At 36.4% G+C, this 23,796-nt stretch overlaps 1 protein-coding gene across 7 annotated transcripts in view; it reads right to left on the bottom strand.

Annotated features, from left to right (window-relative positions):
• Positions 1-23,796, bottom strand: part of ELAPOR2 (endosome-lysosome associated apoptosis and autophagy regulator family member 2) — a 257,866-nt gene that overhangs the window by 150,339 nt on the left and 83,731 nt on the right. For 6 of the 7 annotated variants that reach the window (XM_019031799.4, XM_055347595.2, XM_055347597.2 and 3 more), the window contains exon 2: positions 14,024-14,144. The exons of the other annotated variant lie outside the window; for it this stretch is intronic. In XM_019031799.4, the coding sequence (XP_018887344.1) occupies positions 14,024-14,144 (121 nt within the window). The remainder of the gene's footprint in view (positions 1-14,023; positions 14,145-23,796) is intronic. 7 annotated transcript variants of the gene reach the window in all.

Genomic DNA, 23,796 nt, shown 5'->3' with positions numbered 1-23,796 from the left:
GGTGGTTAGTGCAGTGCCTGGCATGTAACAAATGCTCATTAAAGCTATTATCACTACCAGCACAACTAACAGAAAAACACAGTTATGGAAAACTGCTTATTTTCAATGGTCTATGGATCTTCTAGCAAACTCAGAATCAGACATTTGCCTAATATGATAAATAATAATATCATAAACCAAGACCCTACAGTACATTAAATCAGAGGTGAGCAAACTACAACCTGCAGGGGAAATCCAGCTCACTACCTGCTTTTGTAAATAAAGTTTTATTGAAACCCAGTCCCGATCATTCATTTACCTACTGTCTATGGCTGCTTTCACACCACAATGGCAGAGTTGAATAGCTGCAACAGAAACTGCATTGCCCACAAAGACAAAAATATTGACTTCCTAATAAAGTTATCTTGGAAGACAGTTTAGTGTCCAAAATGGTATTTTAAGTTGATTATCTATAACTTAATAAAAGGTAATATTTTATGATATGTTGTTATAAAGAACTCTAAAATATAAAAAAGAGAAGAATTGCGTTTGTGAATCTTGTCTTCTAAATACAATGATGCCATTTTGGAATGTTCACTGCCCTGTTAATTAAAATCATAAAGAATATTCCCATTTCTTTCCCAAGTGTTTCCATGAAGTCAGAAGGAAAACTAAGAGATAAAGTTGAAAGTGAATATAATGGATATTTGGTATATACCAGGTGCCATGCTTGATACTTTACAAACACAGTAAATTCTTGTTATTCGCAGTAGTTGTGTTATATGAATTTACCCCAAACACTAAATTAATGAATACTGGACCATCACTCCTATGGAAAATACAGGGTTAGGTTCCTGGGAACCGTTGGTCACATCACCTTTGTCAACCAATCAATACCTAACCTTGTTTAAGTGTATTTCTTTTTAAAAACATCTGATTTAGTATATGTTGTTAATTCGTTAATGTTGAACTCATGGCCAACAGAACTATAACTCATGCCTGAATAAAGCTTATCTAACACATGTATTTTTCTCTGAAAGGCATAGCACAGCCCTCTTGTACTTAGGAACACTAGCCTTCACATTGGCACTATACTTGGAGGGCCATTTTAAGCAGCAAAATCACCCAAAAAAATAACTAAAATGCTAAACACATAGCACTAAATAAACCACCAAAAGGACACTTGTTTACAGTATGAGAAAAGCAGTAAGAAGTCAAAGTGTCACCTTGTTCATTCATGTAGTTGGGTGACTCAGATATCTCACCACTCTGCATATGTCTGCAAATAACTATGAAAGCATTGAGTGTATTGATTTGGGGGTTACAAATAAATTTTAGCAAGTAGTCAAATTTGCAAATATTGAATCCGTGAATAATGAGGATTAACTGTGTTTATAGTAGACTGGTGAGGGAGGAAGGGATTATGCCTATATACCAGATGAGGAAACTGAGCCACAGTGCATTTAAATAACGTGATTAAAAAGGTTAACTAGTTAACAGTTAACCAATGGCAAAGCTGAAACTCAAATTCTGGTCTGTCTGATTCCAAAGGTGGTGCCTCAGAGAAAATTCAGTTCAAAAAATTATTACAACCAATACAAAAAGGGCAAACAATTCCAACCAAATTAATCATCATACATCACATCATTCTTCATTCCTATCCTGAACTGTTAAATAATGTTCATGTGCATTATACAGCAATAACCATTTTAGCAATAACCTCATATTTCTTGTGGATTTTTAATGTACTACTCCTAAAACACGCATTAAAAATATTTTAGCAAGTTTCTATCTTCCATAAGCCTAATGACTTTGCCTATAAAAGGAAAATAATAATAATAGCTATCTCAATGAGTTGTGGGAATAAAGGAGATATATCATATAAAGCATTTAGCATATACCTGGCATGCAGCACACAATAAATATTAAATACAATTATTAATAGTTTAGGCTGGACTCAGTGGCTCACACCTGTAATCCCAGCACTTTGGGAGGCTGAGGCAGGCAGATTGCTTGAGGTCAGGAGTTTGAGACCAGCTTGGACAACATGGTGAAACCCTATCTCTACAAAAAACACAAAAAGTTAGCCAGGCGAGGTGGCGCACACCTGTAATCTCAGCTACTTGGGAGGGTGAGGCATGAGAATTGCTTGGGCCTGGAAGACAGAGTTTGCAGTAAGCTTAGATCATGCCACTGCACCCCAGCCTGGGCAACAGAGCAAGCCTCTGTCAAAAAAAAAAAAAAAACCCACACAATTATTGATAGTTTAATTCAGGGACATGGGACACACATCTCTATAAGAACTCCTCCAGTGGATTTATAATATTACATCCTTCAGATTAATTATGCAGTCAAATTAGTTGAATAAGTATAGGGCCTTTAATAATACAGAGGAGCTAGTAAGTCTAAAGCTTTTCATAGTTTAATCATTTGCTACTCCTCAATCTTTTTCATCCTGGAAGTCAGGCTTAGAGACACCTGTCAAAGGAAGAAAAGAGCCACACTTTCTTGGTAAACACTGTTTACTCCACAAGACTATGTCAACAGAGTTAGCACTGCTGACTTCCTTTGATGGCCACCAAAACTACCTGCTTTTCCTTTTATCTTCCATCCTAGCCTCATCCACTCTCTATGTCAACACTGCTACCTTGGCATTTGTTCTTTAATTAGATCATCAGGTTTTTTAATAATCTTAAAGACTGTACTATTTTCATTCAGTTTTTTTAGCATACAACATAGGAACCTTTCAACAAGCAGTATGATAGACAGTTATTATTAATAGCTGTTGTTAGCTGTTGTTAGCTGTTGTGAACATGAATTTACCGTATTTAATTTGAATCCATTAGTCATTTCTAATTTTTCTTCAACAACCTTGAAATCTTAGAGAAACTGAATTAAAGATAGGCAAACTCCAAAGTTTTTAATGAGAACAGAAAGACCTTATTTGCCTAAGGTCTTAGGCCCTACTTAACAGTGGCCTCAAGTATTTCACAATAGTTTACCTAAGCACCCAGTGAAAGTGTGATATTTAAAAACCCAACATCTTGAAGTCTAAACTGTAACCAAGAGGTCATTTGCTGCACTCACTGTTCTTTTTATCAGCCTTATGCCTCTTCTTTTCTGACATTTATTTCTGCTACTGTGAATCTGTAAAGGTTTAAATATGCAGGTGTGAATAATCAGATACGGAAAAAGCATTTATATTAGTCCGTCCCCAAGTAGCAAATATCTTAGGCAATTTACTTAACCTCTGTGCTTATTCACACTCCACCATCCCCTTCTCCCTCCTAGGACTGCTTATAATAATCCAATGTGAGACTCTGGAATCCACTCTGAAAATAAAGAGTGTTGAAAATACAAAGCACTGCTATGATCATGCAACTACCCAGCACAATATGCCAAATAACTGTTACTGAATTGAATCATTTATATGCTGATTATCATCTATGATTTATGCCTAACAATAAAGAACATCTATTTTTAATCATTGTACCACAAGGCCACGTAGTTTTGCTTTTTCTTCCTCCAGAGACCTCATGTTTTGAAAGACTATGGCTGTCAATTACATTTATTCATAATTTACTCATTTTTGCTCTTTTTAATCAAAGTTTTTATTACTCAAATATGTTTTCTAAACAGTGAACAGCAATAGTAAGTAATAATAAACAGATTTTCAATTTACTTGTTTAATGAGATGTTAATGATATAGTGAACCTATGCAAACTTATTACAGATAAATATCTGGGAACAACATTGTGGCTTTCTCAGAGCTTCCATGATAGTCTAATCTAGACTGATCTTCCTCAAAATAAATCAAATTTATATCTCACTAAGTATAAATTCATTGTAATCCATCTTGTCAATTAATATCAGCTAAGTATAATTATATCTATTTGTGGGGAAATATAAAGTAAATCAATTCCAGAATCAAGACAAGCCCATATGTCTATTTTTCTTCAATGGGTTAGTCTTGTTTAAATAAGATGAATAAGGTTCAAACCATAGACATTCTTATATCGATGACACGCTGATGCTCTTGCAACTGTTCTTACTATTACTCACTGCCATTAAGGATAATACAAAGAAAGAAAACAATGCTTAGTGTGTGCACCTCACAAATAAGTTCTACTTCCATCTCTCATGTAGCCAATTAATTATCATTATCAGATAATTAAAACTTTAAGTGCCTGCCAGATTTATTATCATTCTTTTCACACACCAAAAAAGCAGAAAATGGCATCTAAGAGAGACTGAACAGCATATTGAATCCAGCAAATCTCAGATCTTCTTCCTCCTTCAGTACCAGTGATAAGGACAGCACTTGAACACCGTCCTTTTAAGCTGTTATTTGTGAAATTCTTAGAGAAGAAAAAGTAATCTATAATTCTCATTTTACAAAAATAAAAGTATGATAGGGAAAGTCAAACAGTACATTAAAACAGTCCATTTCTTGCTGATATTCTCTTATTCACAGTAAAGCAGATTTTCCCCCTGGCTGAAGGGAATTCTTGTTCTCTCTAATTGGGAATGTTTTTTTTATCCTGAGGGTAGTTTTCATGTCAAAACACACAAGGCAACAATGAAAGCTGGTTGTGAGTACATCAACTATCTGTCATGTTCAATTTAAGGCTGGAAGAGGAGAAAGGAAGGTAACACTGTCCAAATACTAATAGTGGCAGACATTGCAATATTCCTATCAGAAGAGAATATTCATGAGCATTAAGAAGATATATTAGTATTGCACTATAATTCACAAGTAATGTGATTTGAAGCATGATTTGATCACAGAATGAATAAATCTGTGATATGTAATAACAATTAAAATAATCAGAATCACCAAAAGAGACCTTTGAGATTATCTGATCCAAACCATCCCAATTCAGATTCCAAGTTTCTTCTTCTGTGTAACCATAAGCAACCAAGTTCAACTTTTCTACTGTTTCTAGTGGCAGACTTTCTAACAGACTCCATGACTCTCTACCCAATAATGCCATGGTTACCATGCAGCCAGAAGATTTTAGTATAACTAAACTGAGAAAAATCCACTGTGTTCAAGTGAAAAATAATAGCATTAGAAAAGAACTCTGCAAAAAACAAAAAAAAAAAAAGGAAAAGAAAAGAAAAAGAAAAAAAGAAAACAAAAATAAAAGGGGGGAAGAAAGGAACTCTGCCTTAAAAGTCACAGGACGTGAGTTCTAGCTCCAGCAGTGTCACTTAGCCATCTGAAGTAACAGATGCAAAGCTGCTATGTCAGCTCTGAAGTGGCATGATAAAATTATCGGAACTGAAATCTTAAAGCCCAATCCCACCAATAACAATTTTTAATTTTTCACTAAGAGTTGGCGGTGAAGTTGTAGGACACAGGGATATAATTTGTAAGTTACTTGTGAAATTCTCAGAGAAGAAAGAGAAACCTGTTTTCATCTTTCATTTTACAAAACAAAAGTGAGATGGAGACACACAAAAGAGTACAGTAATATGAACCCATTCTAGCTAGCATTTCCTAACTCACTGTTCCCTGAAAAGATTATTTAGTGAAAAGTACTGCCTCTGTATTTCTGAAAACTAATTTCACATCCAACATCCTTTCCAGTGGGTCTTCACATAGCCCTATCAAGTGTAACTGTATGACTATCACTGCATTTCTTAGGACTTATCAGCCAGAAGCTTGAGAATTTAAAAGTAGAAGTCACCTCCTGGCAAGAAAACTGATACGTGTGACACCACAGATAGTAATCCCCGTTAAATCAGCAGAGGCTAGATTTAAAGCTCATATCTTTTTATAAAAAAAGCTAACTAAGGAATGTTTAATCTCTGAAAGAAAAAAATAGAAATGTATTTTATTGCAGCTTCTTGACTTCAATGTTTGATGGGGGAGGGGAGAAATCTCAGTTCATTGGGCACAGGATGACACAAGGCTTACAAAAAAAAGACAATAGTGAAGGTCAAGGGAAGAAAAATGTTCAGAGTATGTGATGAGGTCACCCAAGGGGCCAGAACAATACATCCGTGAAATCAGTTTTCTCAACTTTCAATTATGCCCTACCACTTCGATTCTTATCATCCTAAACTTTTCCTCTTCCTTAGAAAGTGTCAGTCACCTTCTACTTCTTGATAGTCTCTGACCTTGATTCTGCAGTTTTGAGGGCTGAGTTTTCTCATCTCCTCATAAAACACTTTTTTCAGAGAAGTTCCCCCAACCATAGCTCCCATCAAACAATACGATTGACCTAAAGTCTGATTTTCAGCTTTTCTCAACTGTTTTCATCTCATCTCCCAATCTGATTCATTCTAACCTTTCAGCTATCACTTGTGTGTTACTGAGGAGGTTTAACTTTGTCTTCGCACACGTGGAACTCAATGTAGCAACATTCCAAACTAAGCCTTCTGAGTACAAAATATTTGACAGCATTTTGTATGTCAATTTGTCCCTTTATGTGTAGAATAAATTTTTACAAATCTGATTAGACCTTTGTGTTTCACCTACAAAAATAAAACACTAAAGTCAATCTCTAATTTGGTGGCACAAAAGTTACTCAATCTACAAACATTCCAGTGCTCTGCAGCTTTCTTAGGAGTCATGAAAGGATTATATATTCTGTCCATGAGAGTTTACTCTCCTCTAGGAAGAAATTCTATAGCTGACAAAAGTGTCATTTTTTTCCTAATACCGATTAAACAATGAAAACATATTCTATATATCAAGTACCAAACAATATGTTAGGTACGGGGAAAAAAAAACAACTGGCTAATCAACTTATCATTGCATATGAGGATATAGCAACAAACATCTCCTAAATTCTAAATGTTATTCTCTCATCTTTTTGAAAAATATAGACAATTAAGAATAAAATCTACTACCAGGTATGGTGTGAGGTATGAAGCTGCTCAGCAAGTTGAGGCAGGAGGATCACTTGAGCCCAAGGTTTTGAGACTATAGTAAACTGATTGTGCCTGTGAATAGCCACTGCACTCCAGCCTGGGCAGCATGGCAAGACTCATCTCTAAAAAACTTATTTTATTTTTATAAATCCTTAAAAAATGAGAATACAATCTATAAAGAGAACATTAATCAATTAAAAATGACCCACAAAACAACATATCTGAGCCTTTAGATGTCATCTTTTAAAAAGTCCATTTATCTCTCCAGGATATTAATTTGCATCACATTTCTATCAAGAGGTAAATGTTAGGGGTGTGCAGATGCCTCAGGATGGGGATAAGCACTTGTTCAATATATATTAGCAGTGTATTCCAAAGAGACAGTCCCATAGACATTAAGAACATAGACCCAAATTCTAGGCTTCCTGGTTTTAAATCTCAGTTCCCCCTTTGACCTGAATTTGTGACTCTGAGCTATTGTTTTAGTTTCCTAATCTGCTTTTTATAAAGTGAGGGGGAAAGGCAAATTAATAAAAATTTCTACTTTACAAGGTTGTTGTAATGACTAAATGAATTGGAATGAATGCAAGTAAAGCATTTACAATTATACCTGGCATATAGCAAGTAAAGATTGGCTATTATTTTTTATTATTATTTTAGCCATTATTACCATTGCTATATTATTGTATAATTATGATTCCAGGACTGTAGATCACATTTATCACCTTATTTAACCCCCTTAACCACCTGTGAATGGCTGTCTCCAGGTCAAAGTCCAGAGTCCTTGGTAGGACAGAGAGGAGCCGGCCGATTGAGTTGCCAGAATCTCTGGCCCTTCCCACATTCTCCCTGAGTGCCAGCCATTCAGATCTCACAGAGCACCCAGGAAAACCAGATGCTGCTCCACTTGGCACCTTCATCCTGTTTCCTACACCTGGAATGTCACTTGCATCAGGTTAAAGAACTTCTTCCTTCAGAATTCACCTCAGACAGCCTCAGAGAATTAACATGCATGGCTCAGAAAGTGTGATGCTTCCAGCTTTGTTCTTTTTGCTCAAAATCGCTTTGGCTATTCAGAATCTTTTGTGGTTCCATACGAGTTTAGGATTTTTTTTCTATTTCTAGAGATTCTTCAGGTTTTAATAGAGATTGCATTAAATCTGTAGATGACTTTGAGCAGTAAGAATATTTTAATAATACTAAGTATTCCAATCTATGAGCATGGGATAACTTTCCATTTATTTGTGTCTGCTTTCTTTAATCAGCGTTTATCATTTTCAATGTACAAGTCTGTCACCTCCTTGTTTAAGTTTATTCTTAAGTATTTCATTATTTTTGATGCTATTATACATAGGATTGTTTTCTTGATTTCTCTTTGGATAGTTAATTATTAGTGTATAGAAATGCAACTGTTTAAAGTTTATTTTGTATCTTACAGCTTTGCTGACTTTACTAGTTCTAATGGGTTTTTGTGTATGTGTGTGGAGTCTCTAGGGTTTTCTAGACATAAGATCATGTCATCTGCAAACGGAAATAATTTTGCTCCTCCTTTTCTGATTTGTATGCCTTTTATTTCTTTTTCTTGCCTAATTGCTTTGGCTAGGACCTTCAGTATTATGTTGAATAGAAGTGGTGAAGGTGAATGGGATCCTTGCCTTATGCCAGATCTTAGAAAAAAAAGCTTTCAGTTTTTCACAACTGAGTATATTAGCTATGTGCTTGTCCTATATGGCCTTTACTGTGTTAAGGTAATTTCCTTCTATGCCTAAGTTAAGAGTTTGTATCATAAAAGAGTATTGAATTTTGTCAAATGTTCTTTCTGCATCTATTGAGATGATCATGTGGCTTTTGTCTTTCATCCTAATTATGTGGTATATCACATTGATTGAGCTGCATATGTTAACTCATTCTTGAATCTCAGTGATAAATCCCACTTGGTCATGACATATTCTTCTTTTAATGTGCTATTAAATTCAGTTTGCTATATTTTGCTCTAATCTTCATTATTTCCTTCCTTAGGCCAGTTTTTAGCTTAGCAGTTTATTATTTTGCTAGTTCCTTGACTTGTAATGTTAGGCTGCTTGAAATATGTCTTTTCTTAATGTAGGTACTTATTGCTATAAACTGCTTTTGCTGCATCAAATAAGTTTCAGTATTTTTGTTTCCATTTTCATTTGTCTCAAAATATTTTCTAATTTCCCTATGATTTCTTCTTTGACCCAATGGTTGTTTAAGAGTGTGGTTTAATTTCCATGTATTTATCAACTTTCCCATTTTCCTTTTGTTGTTGATTTCTGGTTTCACTCCATTGTAGTCAGAAAAAATACTTGGAATGATTTCAATCTTCTTAAATTTGTTAAGAATCATTTTGTAACCTAGTATATGATTTATCCTGGAGAATGTTTCATGTGTTTGAAAAGAACACGCATTCTGCTAGTTTTGGGTGAAATGTTCTGTGCCTACCTGTTAGGTCCATTTGGTCTATAAAGCTGTTTAAGTCTGCTGGTTTTGTTTTTGTTTGTTTGTTTTTGAGACGGAGTCTCACTCTGTTGCCCAGGCTGGAGTACAATGGCACAGTCTCAGCTCACTGCAACCTCTGCCTCCCAGGTACAAGCGATTCTCCTGCCTCAGCCTCCCAAGTAGCTGGGACTACAGGTGCACGCCACCACACCTGGCTGATTTTTTTGTATTTTTAGTAGAGATGGGGTTTCACTATGTTGGCCAGGCTGGTCTCGAACTCCTGACCTCATGATCCACCAAACTCGGCCTCCCAAAGTGCTGCGATTACAGGTGTGAGCCACCACACCCAGCCTGCTGTTTCTTTACTGATTTTTCTGTCCACGTGATCTGTCCATTATTGTAAGTAGGATATTTAATTCTCCTACTATTATTGTATTACTGTCTATTTTTCCCTTCAGAACTGTCAATGTCTGCTTTATATATTTAGATATTCTGATTTTGAGTGCATATATATTAATAATTATTCTCTCTTCATGTTGAGTTGACCCTTTTATCATTATGTAATTAACTTCCTTGTCCCTTGTGACAGTTTTTGACTTAAAGTCTATTTTGTGCAGATAGTGTAAGTCTGCTTATTTCTTAAGGTCCATTAAATATGGGTTATACCAATAGATTGGAGAAAAAAAGTCTGTATTCGATTTTTTTTACTTGTCTGCATATAGCACTTTATCTAAAACAACTGAATATTAGAAGTTTATAACCAATTATTCAAATTCTAGACTATAAACATTTATATGCATAAATATATAAAAGTCATGTTTGAAGCCACATTAATTCGCTATACTCTGTATGAGAAATACAAAAACTATACACACATATATACAACAGACATTATACATACATATATACACTTCTATATACATTTATATGTATTACTTCATATGAATTATTGATTCACATATTCTAAATACTAAAGCACAAGATTAAACAAAGTCCCTAAGACTATGACTGATTTGATCCTTTCCTAAATTAAAGATATCTTAATCATCTTCATTTAGAAAGTGGTGTGTTGTATAGCTGAAGAACAAATTAATGGAAAAAATAGGAAAACAACATGGTATATTAAGGTTGTACCTGAAGTTATGGACTCAGATATATTTTAAAGAATAAGCAATTGAAGAGCTATACTCCCCAAATAAATGTGAGAATATAAAAGGGAGAAATACATTATGTTTATTTCCCCTTCAGAGTTCCAGACTTGTCTGAAAAATATGTAAAGGAACTCTCTCCCTACTTATACCCCAGATCAGACCTTTATTTCTAAGGTTTGGTTTGAAGCAAAAGGGCTTTGTCCCAAATGAGAAAGAAAGAGAGAACATAGCCCAGGAAACTGCTCTATCCTCTCTGATGATCTAAGAACATCCAGTGAAACTGAGAGGTTCAAGGAAAGATTTTAGAAGCCATTGTTCTTCAAGAATAAATGAGGAGAATGACCCAACAGTGAAGAAGAGATGGATTGGAACAGGGGTTATATCCCTTTGGTCTGAGATTAAAACAAAGAGTGTTGTGGTTCAGGAATGGCATGCTACTTGCAAGACCTTGAATGATGGATGATGCCCACAGATGCTAAACTCTTGGCACCAGGGCCTTAAGAGAAGTGCCAATGTTCCCTGTGGCTGAGCCTGGAGCTAAGCGGAGAGGAGGAGAGAGATGAGATCATCTCAGTGGCCTGCCCAGAGAAGCACTAAGCAACTGATGAGTTCTCCACAGCAGAGAGGACAAAAAGACAATGGGGATCAGTGTCAATTAACAACCAGAAGCCTCTTCATGCTATTTCCTGAGCCCTGTAAGCTTCAGAGTCACATATACCCCAGGGTTCTAGAACAACAAAAACTGATACCTGACTTCTCATTAACTTCACTCAGAGGAGCCTTGCAGCCAGATCTTATGTAATCTTTAAAAAACAAATATATAATATAGCTTGCCAATCAATTATCTGAAAAAATTTCCAACTGCATCATAAACATTCCTATAATCCTTTTCCTCAGGAAAGGCCTCCCCCACTGCTTCTTTCTGAGAAAGAAGAAAAGAGATACCCAATTACATTTTAAAGAATTTTTAGCAGTTCCCACAAAGGCCAAATTCTGGGTTTCATTTTATTTTGAGACATTTAAGATCTGTGAAATCATGTTCCACACAATCACTCTCCTAAATATTCTTCACTTACTTGAAGTTGCCATGTTCTACTACTTAATTTTCTTTTTCTGTATGAGTCAATTGGTGGGTCAACCACTGAGTTTTATGTCCCCCTTATGGAGACCTGGAAGCTTCTCCAGGCTGCTATCTTCGAGTGGCAGGTTAACTCAGTGGGTAAGACACAGGCTCTAGAATCAGACATGTCTGTCTTTGAATCCTAGACCTGCCACATCCGGGCTATATGACATAAGGTAAATTACTTCACCACTTTAAGTGTGAGTTTCTTTTTTAATAAAATGGAAACACTGATCCTAGTTATCTGAGATGGCTGTTGTGAGGATACAATGGGATAATGACATAAAGCTCTAAGCACAATGTTTGGCACATAATCAGTACTTGAGAAATGGTAGTTATTATTAGCGATAGAAAATCTAAGCTCCTGAAGGAATATCCAGTTACTATGACACTGCCTTCAGCAGCCAAACACTAATGACTAGTTTAAGTGACACAGTTAAAGTTATGAATTGTGCTTCTAAGTTGCTTAAGCCTATTAACTTACTTGTGAGTTTTAAAACAATTTGTCTTTAACACAAGAAAATGTTCACAAATCTAAGGCCAGATCGACAAATTCCAGAGCAAATGTAAGTATACTATATGGGAATACTTGGAAATTCAGACTTCAGACAAAACACAAAGATAAAAAATGTCCCAGCCAAAAGTATTATTATTTTTGAAGTATTATCAGAAAAGTATTATCATTTTTAAAGCAAGAATCACTTTTAAGGCAAGTAATAACTAATAGTGACCTGATTAGTAGTCAGAATTTTTAGAAAAGTGCTTGCTAGAGTGTCATATTCCAAATGTTATCTGTGGAACCTTATAGTATATAATGAGCAAAAATGTCTCTGGCAACACTTACCTAAAACTAATTCCTATGCAGGCATCAATTCTGTAACAGATTTTTGACCCCTAGCCAACAAATGTAATCAGTGCTATGCTGATAAGTATTTAAAATCCAGCTCCCAAGGGAAGGGATGCCCTTGATTTGTAGTGTTTGCCAGTTTTCATGGATACAATACTCTACAATGACCCATTTCAAACTAACAATCAATTCTCAAAAGCCAGCGCTAGCCAAGACCACCATACCACCTAGATATGAAGTTGGCATTCAAAATGGTTAGGAGTCCACTTGAATAGGGTTGTTACAAGAAAACCAAGGAATTAGCCCACAAATGAAAAGTAAACATAGATAAATGATATATAGATTTTTCTAGGCAAGTGACTGAAGCAAATTTACAGTGGGCTAATTACATAGGTATGATTCAGGCTCTGTTTCCCTTTCAACCACATTCCTCTGTCACTGAGAGCTCATCTGCCCTCTGCACGAGTGGTTTCACACACTTGCATCAACTTCTTCTATACAGACTCTCTTGTCTCTTAAGTCTTGTCTCTTAAGACTGTTGCTACACTGAAGCTTTCACCTGCCCACTTGAGGGGCTCTCAGGTTCTCCCTGAATTCACTCATTAATATCATTCACCAAGAAATAATGGTATTTTTTCCCTAACTTTCCTCATAAGATTATTGCAGTTTCCCTTTTATCAGTAAATCTACCAATTATGCTAAAACTCCTCCAGCTAGTGACAGAGGAATGCTCTCTATAATAGAAAGAGATTAGTTATCCACTTAACAATTTGCTTACCTGATCTTTCATTTGGGAACAGAAAAACTAAGCTTTTAGGAATACCAATAGGAAGACTGCAGGAAAACCCAAATACACTCCCTCTCTTTTATTTACAGCTTCAAACTTTAGTCTACCCTCTCGACTATTTTGCTGCAGGAACCCCTAACTCACAAAATTAAAGGATTTTAAAAGGTAAAGTTTTAAGTGAAAATAAATTTACATTTACATTTATTTCATATTTCTCTGTTAATTTATAATGTTGTACTTCAAACCTCCCAAAAGACAAGCTGTTGAATGTGATATCCAGCAATTCTATAATCTCTCTGTAGGTTATACTAAAAAAAAATTAAGTTATTTCTATGGCTAAAAAAATTATCCATTGCAAGATGAAAGATTTCTGTGGATGGATTGTGGTAATGATAGTAAACAATATGAATATATTTAATGCCCCTGAACTAGACACTTAGAAATGGCGACGATGGTAAATTTTAAGTTATGTGTATTTCAACAGAATTTAACATTTTTAAAATAAGAAAAAATCCATTAAAAAGAAACTTTGCCACTCTGCCCTCCCATGGTTTCAAATAAGAAAATAGATTTAAAAAAATAATAATAACATTCTTTAATATTGCCTTTGTCTCATTACAGACTTGAGATATAAGGACATCTAGTGATGAGAAAGGCTGCATTTATTCTGCTAGGTATCAATGCCATATGCTCATTTTTGTAAGGTCTCCTACATTCATTATAATTAACATCTAGGGCTAATATGAAGAGGTAATTGTTTAATCAAGAAAACAAATGGTCAAAATGACAAAACATACTGCATTCTTTGCCTCTCACTGGGTCAGGCAGGCCAGAGCAGTCCACTGCAGAATTTGGAATGGCAACTCTCCACCTGGAGCCACTGCTATCACATTCCGTATATTCAAAGTGATAATCTTTCTGCAAACAATCACAAAAACAAGCCTTTGTTAGAGCCAATTCTAATGGGACAACTGTGCTTTCTCTATCACCCCAAGCCCCTGTTTCCAAGCTGTACCCTCTCCTTGATTCTTATCCCTCCCCCATCCCACCCACACCAAGCAGCTTATTGATCAAAGAGGTATGGTGCTAGACACAGAGTAGGTGCTGAGGAGATGATGCAGGACAGGACAGTCAATGCTGTCAGGTTGTGACCATTATCCTTTCATCTCACCCATCCAGAAAAGCTACAGCACACTTCCCTATCTCTTGCAGGCTTTTTAAGCTCTAAATAACTGATAGATGTGAGCAGGAGAAAGAGCAAAATAACACTAGGAATTTGACTACTGTCACTGTCCCATGTGTTTCAAAGAAAGAAACAAGAGAACCACTTCCATTGACCTAATTCTCACTCTGTTTAAAATTTAACACAAGGTGTAAAAATTAATCAACAAATACTAATAAAAGACTACAAGTTTTTAAAGCAGCTCTCCCAGGCTTAACACACATGTACCACAGCAGGCTGCCATCAATTACAGACTATTAAAATTGACCATTAATTACAACTGCCAAATTAAAACCAACCCCCAACCCACTTGTCTCCAGCCTTTGGTTGTTTTGAAATTCTCACAATGACCTCCCTTGGTCAGAGCACACTACACATAAGTGATATTTAAACTGAGAAGAACCCAAACAAAATATTATTGGAGCATTTTAAGAATGTGAGAAATTCCAAATCTACCCCAAATTGTTTTCAGTTCAATACCTTACTTATTCAGTTCAAAATCCTGGATGTGGTTATTCTGCTGCATCCACACTGTTTTGCCTCCCTCACTGTGTCAATGACAGGTGAGAATAGAAACATCAAGCCACATCACCATGGGGAAATCAGGAATGAGAAGGCCATTGCCCTTGACCTTCTCTGCATAGCACACTTTGCTAACAATGACTGTCCTAATTTTAACATTTTTTGCAATCTAGATAAGCTGAGATTTCCCAAATCATCAAGTCTGGGTTCCCTTTTATTTAACAGTTCTTCACTCAATGTATCCTGCTTCTCTCATAATTACTATAAGCAACAAGAAGAACCCAGGCCATTCCTTCAGCACTTTGCTTGGAAATCTGCTCAGCTAAATATCCAAGCTCATCTTACAAGTTTTGCTTTCCACACAAACATAGGACCACAATTCTGCTAAGCTTTCTACCACTATATTAAAGGGGTCACCTTTCCTCCAATTTCCTGGAGGAAACATTGGAATAAATATTTATTTATTTATGAGATATTCCTCTTTTCTTTCGGGGCCCTCACTAGTATCACTTTCAATATTTTTAAAAATATTCTGCTTATGACAATTTACATATTCTTTAAGATGATACAGACATTTTCTGCCATGCTTCTCACTTCCTTCTGAGCCTTCACAGGCAGTCTCTAAAATCCACATTTCTACCAACAGTCTGTTCAAAGCCATCTAGACTTTACTAGCATGCACCTCAAAATTCTCCCAGCCTCTGCCCATTATCCAATTCTAAAGCCACATTCCCGCTTTTAGGTGTTTGTTACAACAACACTTCCCTTCAAGGTACCAAAATCTGTATTCGTTTCCCACAACAGCCGTAATAAATTAGCAGAAACTTAGCAACTTAAAACAACAGAAATATATTCTCTCACAGTTCTGGAGGCTGGAAGTTCAAAAGCTGTATTACAAGGCTGATCAAGGTATCGCCAGGCCACACTCCCTTACGCAGCTTGAGGAGAGAATCCACTCCTTGACCCTTCCAGGTTCTGGCGGCTGCCAGCATTTATTGCCTTGTGGCTTCATCACTCCAGTCTCTGCCTCTGTGGTACCATTGCCTTCTCCTCCTCTTGTGATAGCATTTAGGGCCCATCACAGTAACCTCACTTTCTCAAGATTCTCACTTTAAATCTTCAAAGTCCTATTTTGTCATATAAAAATAATATTTACAGGTTCTGGGGATTAGGACTTGGATTTTTTGGAGGACAGGGGCAGTAGGAAGGAGTATGATTCAGCCTACCACACCCTCCCATGGTAGAATAGCCTTGACCTGCCATGTATTTGCATAATTGCTTTCTTGTTTCTCTTGTTCCTTGTTATTTGTATTAGAATGTATGTCTTGGCTAGGAGCTGTGCCTCAGCCCTGTAATCCCAGCACTTTGGGATGCCAAGGTGGGCAGATCACTTGAGGTCAGGAGTTTGAGACTAGCCTGGTCAACATGGCGAAACCCTGTCTCTACTAAAAGTACAAAAATTAGCCAGGCGTGGTGGTGTGCTCTTCCCAGCTACTTGTGAGGCTGAGGCATGAGAATCACTTGAATGCTGGAGGCAGAGGTTGCAGTGAGCTGAGATTGAACCACTGTACTCCATCCAGCCTGGGCAATGGAACGAGACTCCATCTCAAAAATAAAATAAAATAATGTCTGTCTTATTTCCATGTTCCACTGAAAAGATTCTGGCCCCTATATATAAAATTTAGGTGATTTCTTATCATCCTAGCAAAATAATGATACTGTGAAGTCATATGAATTTCAAATAAAGCAAGGCCTCTGAATAAAACAGGTAAGCTCCAAAAAACTTTCCTCCATCACTGCCTCTGTTATTCAGCCTGCCAGTTATGAGATGAGAACAGCAATCAGAACATGGAAAAGGTATTGTGTTTTCTGGCTGTAATGTTGGATGTCATGTGCCAATTAATTTTCCTAAGACTCCTTTATCCTATCTGCCTTCTCTAGATTACTCAAGGACTCTAATTAGAAAGCTACAGCTACTATTGTTACCAAACTCTTAGGAGTTCAGCAGGAAGCTTTAATTTATTTCTTTATAATTTAAAAATACTGAAATGCAAACCTATTTCATGCAGAGGGCAGACCTTGGGGTCAGGGATTTAGATAGTAGCCCAAATCAAATGGGTTTTATTTTAAATTATTTAACAGGCTACTTCATTTGGGCTGGTAACAAATAATAAAAAACAACAAAAAAAATCTGCTTCTAAAGTCAATCCTTAAATCCATAGAAAGATCTAAGAAACAGTGTGGTACAGTAAAATTGCGAAAGGTACGATGTATATTTTCCAAATATTCTGAATGGCATTCAGGGTACTGAATAAAGAGAATTACAGCACATATGTTTTCAGATTTATAGGTAACACCCCAAAACTCTAACCACAGATGCAAGTAAACATTGAGCACTTAAAACTGGCCCCTTGGAAACGGAAATTTTCAAAGCATCATTTAAAAGAAAAAGTAGATTATTTCTCATACAAATAGAAAATTAATACATGTCAAAAATTTTGTCATTATTTAGCAAGTCAACCAGTAAGATGTTATCACCAATTCAAAGGAGAATTCGAAGGACATACCAAAACAGGCAATTAGGAAAGTGAAATGAGTTTATTGGGAGATGCAAAACTGGTAAATATCCAGAGGGTAATAATCAATTGCATTTCAAAGGATAAAATACATTTTCATTTCTATGGACAAAAATCATTTGCATTATTATCAGTTACCTACAACTCAGCATTCTAAAACAGTCCAAAGACAATGAAAGGTGCAGGCTGCTATAGAAACTGATCATTCTGAAAGGTGCACTAAAAAGCACATCCAATAATCTTTTCTGCCTATTTTAGCATGCTTCACAATTTTTCCTGAAAAGGGGAAAATTCTTGACAATTTTCCCTACACTTCAGGGCTTCTGACAGTTTATCAACAAACACATCGATATGAGTCAGAGCGCACTCCAAACAACAGAACATCAGCTCACAAGCCACACTCTCCAAATTATAAACTGGAAGAAGTGCCTGGGCCCATGCCAACTCAAAGGATAGCAGTTATTTAGACATTCTGCAAAGCGCAGAATGCTGGGGTGTGGAGACACTGCCCCAAATAATAAAACAATAAAATTCCCTATAAACCTTGCATTGTAAATATATGGAAACCAGGAAACACCCCAAGAAGAAATAGAGCATGGAATTACTCCTCATCACAAAACACGTAAGGAAAAATTACCCTTCCATATAAATCATGGCACACTACACAGACACGAACTTGCACACACTGACATGCACATTCACAAATCAAAGTACAGATATGAATCCTTGTAACAAAAATTCAAATTGTGTTATCTTATACCAAAAACACAGAAATTCAGGATACATCCAAGTAAATACTGGATGTCATGGTACCCCCTCAAACACCAAAGTCATCCACACTACAAAAGCTGCATGGTGCTCACTGAAATCCCCAGGGAATCATCTCCCAATTCTCATAACAATACTTACAGTTAAAATATAGACTAGATAATTTTTCAAATAAAATAAAAATAATATGTATATATGTTGACACATTGACCATATATATTTTTATATACTGACATTAACATATATTGCATCTTAAATATGATATATGCATATAGCAATATATCATTTTTATTAATATATATCATTATTTCCTGGCACTTAATTATTAAATAATTATGATGGCCTAAGGGTTATGGGAGAAATTTTAAGTAAAACATAGTCCCTGTACTCAATAAGCTTATGATTTTGTTGAAGTAGACAACACACACAAAAAACATAACTTTATAAGAAAGCATAAAGAATAAGGGCTCAAAGTGGAACAGTGACATCACAAGTCAGTGCCCAAGTAAAAACTCTTGTCAAAATTTCCAATAAAATTCCTTAACTCTCAGATTTTCTAAGGACCTTTAAATGTTAGAATCTCATTCAGTAGAGTATGTGCGGAAGAGTATACAAAATGCGACCCTATTTTATTATGATTTCAAAGTCAGAAGAAAGCTCTGTGAGCTGGAACAGTGAGAAAAGGCTTTAAGGAGAAGACCCTGAAATATGGGAGGATTTGTAACTATATTAGCACTTACCAGTTCCTTTGAAAATAGCTAGTTTGATAGGATGTGGTAAGCAGCAAGATCAAGCCTGATGAAACTATGCCTAGAGCTGTGCAGTGAAATACATCAGCCTCAGCCTAGGGTGGATGAATAGGTGAGTGAGTGAATGTAGTCTCCGGGTCTTCTATACTCAGATTTGCTCACATTAGTAAACTGCCAATGAGAAAGCTCCCTGATTGCTCCCTGTCTATCTTCTGTAGGCAGTTAAGAGTTGACTGCAGTTAATTATCAAGATACAGCAGATGACCACAAATTCTAGTACAGAATCAAAAGCAGCAGAGGCAGTAGAAAGCCTCTATCTTCAAAGCAGAGAAAATGCTGGTACCTAGAACACACACAGATGGAAAGGACAAAAAGAAGCAAATGTAATTAATTTTCTTCATTTCATTTTGTTCATGTAAAATTCCTTCTCTTTGAATTTTTTAATGTGAAATGTTGAGAACACCATAACCTTGTATTTGATGAGACCGCAAACCCTCTGGGAGAAAGGCTTCCGAATTTAAGTGCTCAGCAAAGAACTTGGCACACTTATTTGAGAGAGCAAAATGGCAAGAGGAAAAAAGGGAGACAGCACGAGATTGCAGTGGCACAATTATTTCAATTCCAATTGCAATGAGTGTGCACGCCTCATTATACTATGTGGAAAGGCCAAAAGCAGGAGAATACTTAATGCAGAAATACATGCAACTTATACGAGCTCCTTTAGCCTACATTATTAAGTACATGAGCACAGAACTGTGCAGCAATATTTATATTCAAGTTTTTCTTTTATAAAAGGAACATGATGTTACCATGGAAACCTGCTAAGTAGTATGTACCTGATCTATTTATGACACATCCTTTTCACTGTGGCCACTGTATTTCTTTTTAGAAATTATTTTGGAAAAAGTTCATATTTTAAACCTGAGTTCAATGTCTATCTTTGTAAACAGGTGCTCAATTCACTTTTGAAATTATTTATGTTTATTGAGTACCTCCCATATGCCACTGTGTAGACTCTGGGGATATAGCAGTGAACAAAATATCCAATTCTCTGCTCTCATGGGGCTTATATTCTAGTTTTAATGAAAGTACATAAGGTTTCTTTCTTAGAAAGATCCGGCTTAGACTATTTTCTTTCTATGGCTCTCAATCGCTGTAAAAAAACAGGCAATGAACTGGTAACAACAAACCTAGATCCCAACCTCACCTCTGCCATTACTATATTTAAGACTAAGTGACGCAACTAACTCTTTGAACCTCAGGTTCCTTTGAATCTTTGAAAGAAAAAGCTATGCTTCACATCTTATGGTCTATGTTCCATATTTTCACTGTTCTTGATAAAGAGAAACCAACCACATTCTGTAACCATGTATTTCTCGGGAAATTTTCAAAAAATGAACATTCTAAAACATACCTACATATGAATAAATGAAAGAAACATTTCCATTTTCTCAAGAAACCTGCAGCTAGACAATCTACAATAATATTAGAAATATGAACTAAAACCCTCATTGAAGATAATGAGCAAAATGTTTTTAAAATCAGCTTTCTCACATTTAAAGTATATCTTATTGTATAAGACAGACTTTAAGCACATGCATCGTTTTATTATCTAATTACATTTAAACTTATTGAATTAAATATATGTTTATCTCTGCTCCTCACCAACCTGCAAAAGAATGGAGTTTCTAAAGACAGCAGAGAGTAAAGGATTAAAAATACCAAAGAGAAGTGAAAACGGCAATAGATGCAGGTGGCAACAATTATTTCTGGAAGATGAAAAGCATAGGTGAGTTCTAATTGACTTATCAAGGCAAGAAAAGCCGAAAGCTAAGGGTAACAGAGTTGGTGATTTGAGCTGCAGAAAGACTCATAATTGAAGGTACCAAAAACCTCAGAAATCAGAGGTGAAAAAAAATCTATCTAGAAACAGAAAGACTGGTTGAAAATCTGTTTGAGAATTGTTAAAGTATGCCCCCAGCTGACAGACAAAATGGACTCCCTGTGGCTATCTGAGGTGGTCCAAGTTTAAAAAGAACCAGGCAACCATGGCTAGGTGAAGAAGCAGTCATGCATTCTGTGTTCTCAGAAAGATGTAAAAGTGTTAGAGGACCTCGCTTTCTACAATCAAGCCAAACCATTTCTTATTGTCAGTGCCAAGATAAACCATGGCCAGAAACCACCACCCCACAAGCCCACTGGAAACAAATCCCTGACAGAGACTTCTGATTTGAGGCTTGGAACCAACCAATCAAAGCTCTTTTGCCCCAGCCAATCAGAGCTTGGTTGTATCGCTCATCAGAATTCAGCTGCACCACCCAATCAGAACCAAGACAGTGTCAATCCTTCATTTGCACAAATGAATCTGATTGGGAACCCGGGCAGTGAGTTTTGCTATAAAACCCTAACCCTCCTTTGTTCTCAGGAATGCAACTTCCTTTTCATTAAAGGCTGCACCTCCCTGTTTGCAGACTCTTCACTGGAATAAACTCTTTCTTCCAAATTCCTTTTTAGAGAACTTTTGCTCACAGAATGTAAACCTTTCCGTTTCCCTTCCACATCATGACAAGAGAAGAGTTATTTCCTCTGGAAAAAAATTGAACTAGGGAGGTTACAGATTCAGGGACATCAAGAAAGAAAAAAAAAAAAGTTTTTTTTTTTTTTTTTTAAATGGGACTATGTAAACAGCTAAGTAATGAAAGATGAGATCCACCTCGGGCACACATCCCCAACACTGAAACCCAAGTCAAGCTACCTCCAATGCCACTGTCCTTTCCGCTTGAACCACCACCCCCAAAGACTAGCAGAGCCATCTTCCTGCCCTCCCAAAGGTGCCTTCAGTGGATGTTACACCCTACACTGGTACTCTTTCCCACATCATTTCAGCTGATTTTCACACTTGCTTACCTTAGAATTGAGATTAGCTGGAATGTAATCTTTATCCATAATATGATCATTACTATTGTCATTAAAAATATTAACAACATTTGCATAACTCTGTAAGTTTTCCAAAATAATTTTCATGACATTAACCCACTTGAATTTGTCCACAGTATGGTCCCACATAGTAGGCAAGGGTCATGCTCATGGCTACTGACCTATTTCAATCTCATCTCCTGCTGTCCAGATGAACGCCACCATCAGCCTAATGGGCCTCTTTGCTTCTGCTCTTGCCCACACCTGCTACACTCCACAGCCAGTTCTAAATGGAAGATCTCATTATGTCATCCTTGCTCAAAACCCCAGAATGACTTACCATTGGCCTGAGGATAAAGTCCACAATCTTGGATTGCATAAAATGCCTTTTTCAATTCATTCTCGATCTGCTGCTTGAAGCTTCATTTCTTAACATTATTCATATATGAAATATTGAAACTACAGGATCAAACATGCTATACAATTCCTTGCATCCAGACCCCAGCATGTAAGTGACTTTTTCTCTGCCCGAAAGGCTCTTTCTGCCCACATCTTGAAATAGCATGTGGAAATCTGTATGATAACAAATCACTGTGTAACAGGTTCTCTTTCAGGTTCACCCCTACTATTTGCAGGACCAAGGCCAGGAGCATAAATCGATGTGCCTCTTCCTCCTCAATACCTGTACTGCACCCTGAGAGGTCTGCTTCACATACAAGAGGCAACCCCAGCCTGCACATCCAACTCTGGTAAGTGTTCCTGCCACAATGGTATGGTCTATTAATACATCAGGAAGATGGACCTGGGAAACCTCACAAAGGACCTGGAAGCAATCTTGGATCTTTTAGGCAGGTAATTTCAAAGTCATGTTAGCAGAGTATGATAAAAAGAAGGTGGGGCATGACATCCAGGTGGCCACAGCTCCTTGGCCCACAGACTGTAAAGCAACAAGAGGAACACAGCTAGAGGAGGACCTTCTACAGTGGAGACCAAGGCAGGGGCCCCTCTTGCCTGGTCTAAAGGTAGTATTGGTTTCTATTATATGACAACATCCAAACATAAGAATAGCAAGAAAGATAGCTACCACTTTATAAATTAAATTTAAAATTTCTTAGAAGGGAGGGAGGATCCCTCCCTCTACCTCTTGAAGGGTCTTCACGTAACTGGGTAATAGTAATTTTCTTTTTTTTTTATTCCAAACCCAAATTAAAATCACAACGGTATATGAAAGTATAATTTTCCAAAAAGGGAAAAGCAAAATCCTTGGAAACCCATTTGTTCTGTCTAATTATATATGGTTACAAACTTACCTGTATATAAGCTATAAATTCTTCTAAATTAATCAGGCTGAAACTAAAAGGGCGTCTTTGCTTTTGCAAGGTTTGAGCAACTGCTTACTATTTAATAAGCACCAAGAGAAACTACATCAAAATTTCCAAATATATTGTATATACCCCATGATACCTCAATTCCACTTCTAGGCATGTAATCCAAGGAAGCCATGTTTGTATCATAGCATTATTTAAAATAGTGAAAACTTTAAAACAATTTAACTGTGAAACAATAAGAGACTGGTTAATAAATTAGGGTACACACATAATAAGATTTCATATAGTCCATTTTAAAATAATACAAAGGTATATTTAATAACAAAATTATTTATGACACATTTAAGTGTTAAACACAGGTAATAAAGCAATATATCTGAACCCCTGTAGTGTGTGTGTGTGTGTGTGTGTGTGTGTGTGTGTGTGTTGGATACATGAAAAAAGACTATAGGTATATATACCAAAAGATTGACAGTAGTTAACTAAGTG

The sequence above is a fragment of the Gorilla gorilla genome, chromosome 6, assembly GCF_029281585.2.
Source record: "Gorilla gorilla gorilla isolate KB3781 chromosome 6, NHGRI_mGorGor1-v2.1_pri, whole genome shotgun sequence".
NCBI classification, from domain to species: Eukaryota; Metazoa; Chordata; class Mammalia; order Primates; family Hominidae; genus Gorilla; species Gorilla gorilla.
Note: the sequence above shows the minus strand (reverse complement) of the source record. Positions and strands in the feature narration are given on the sequence as shown.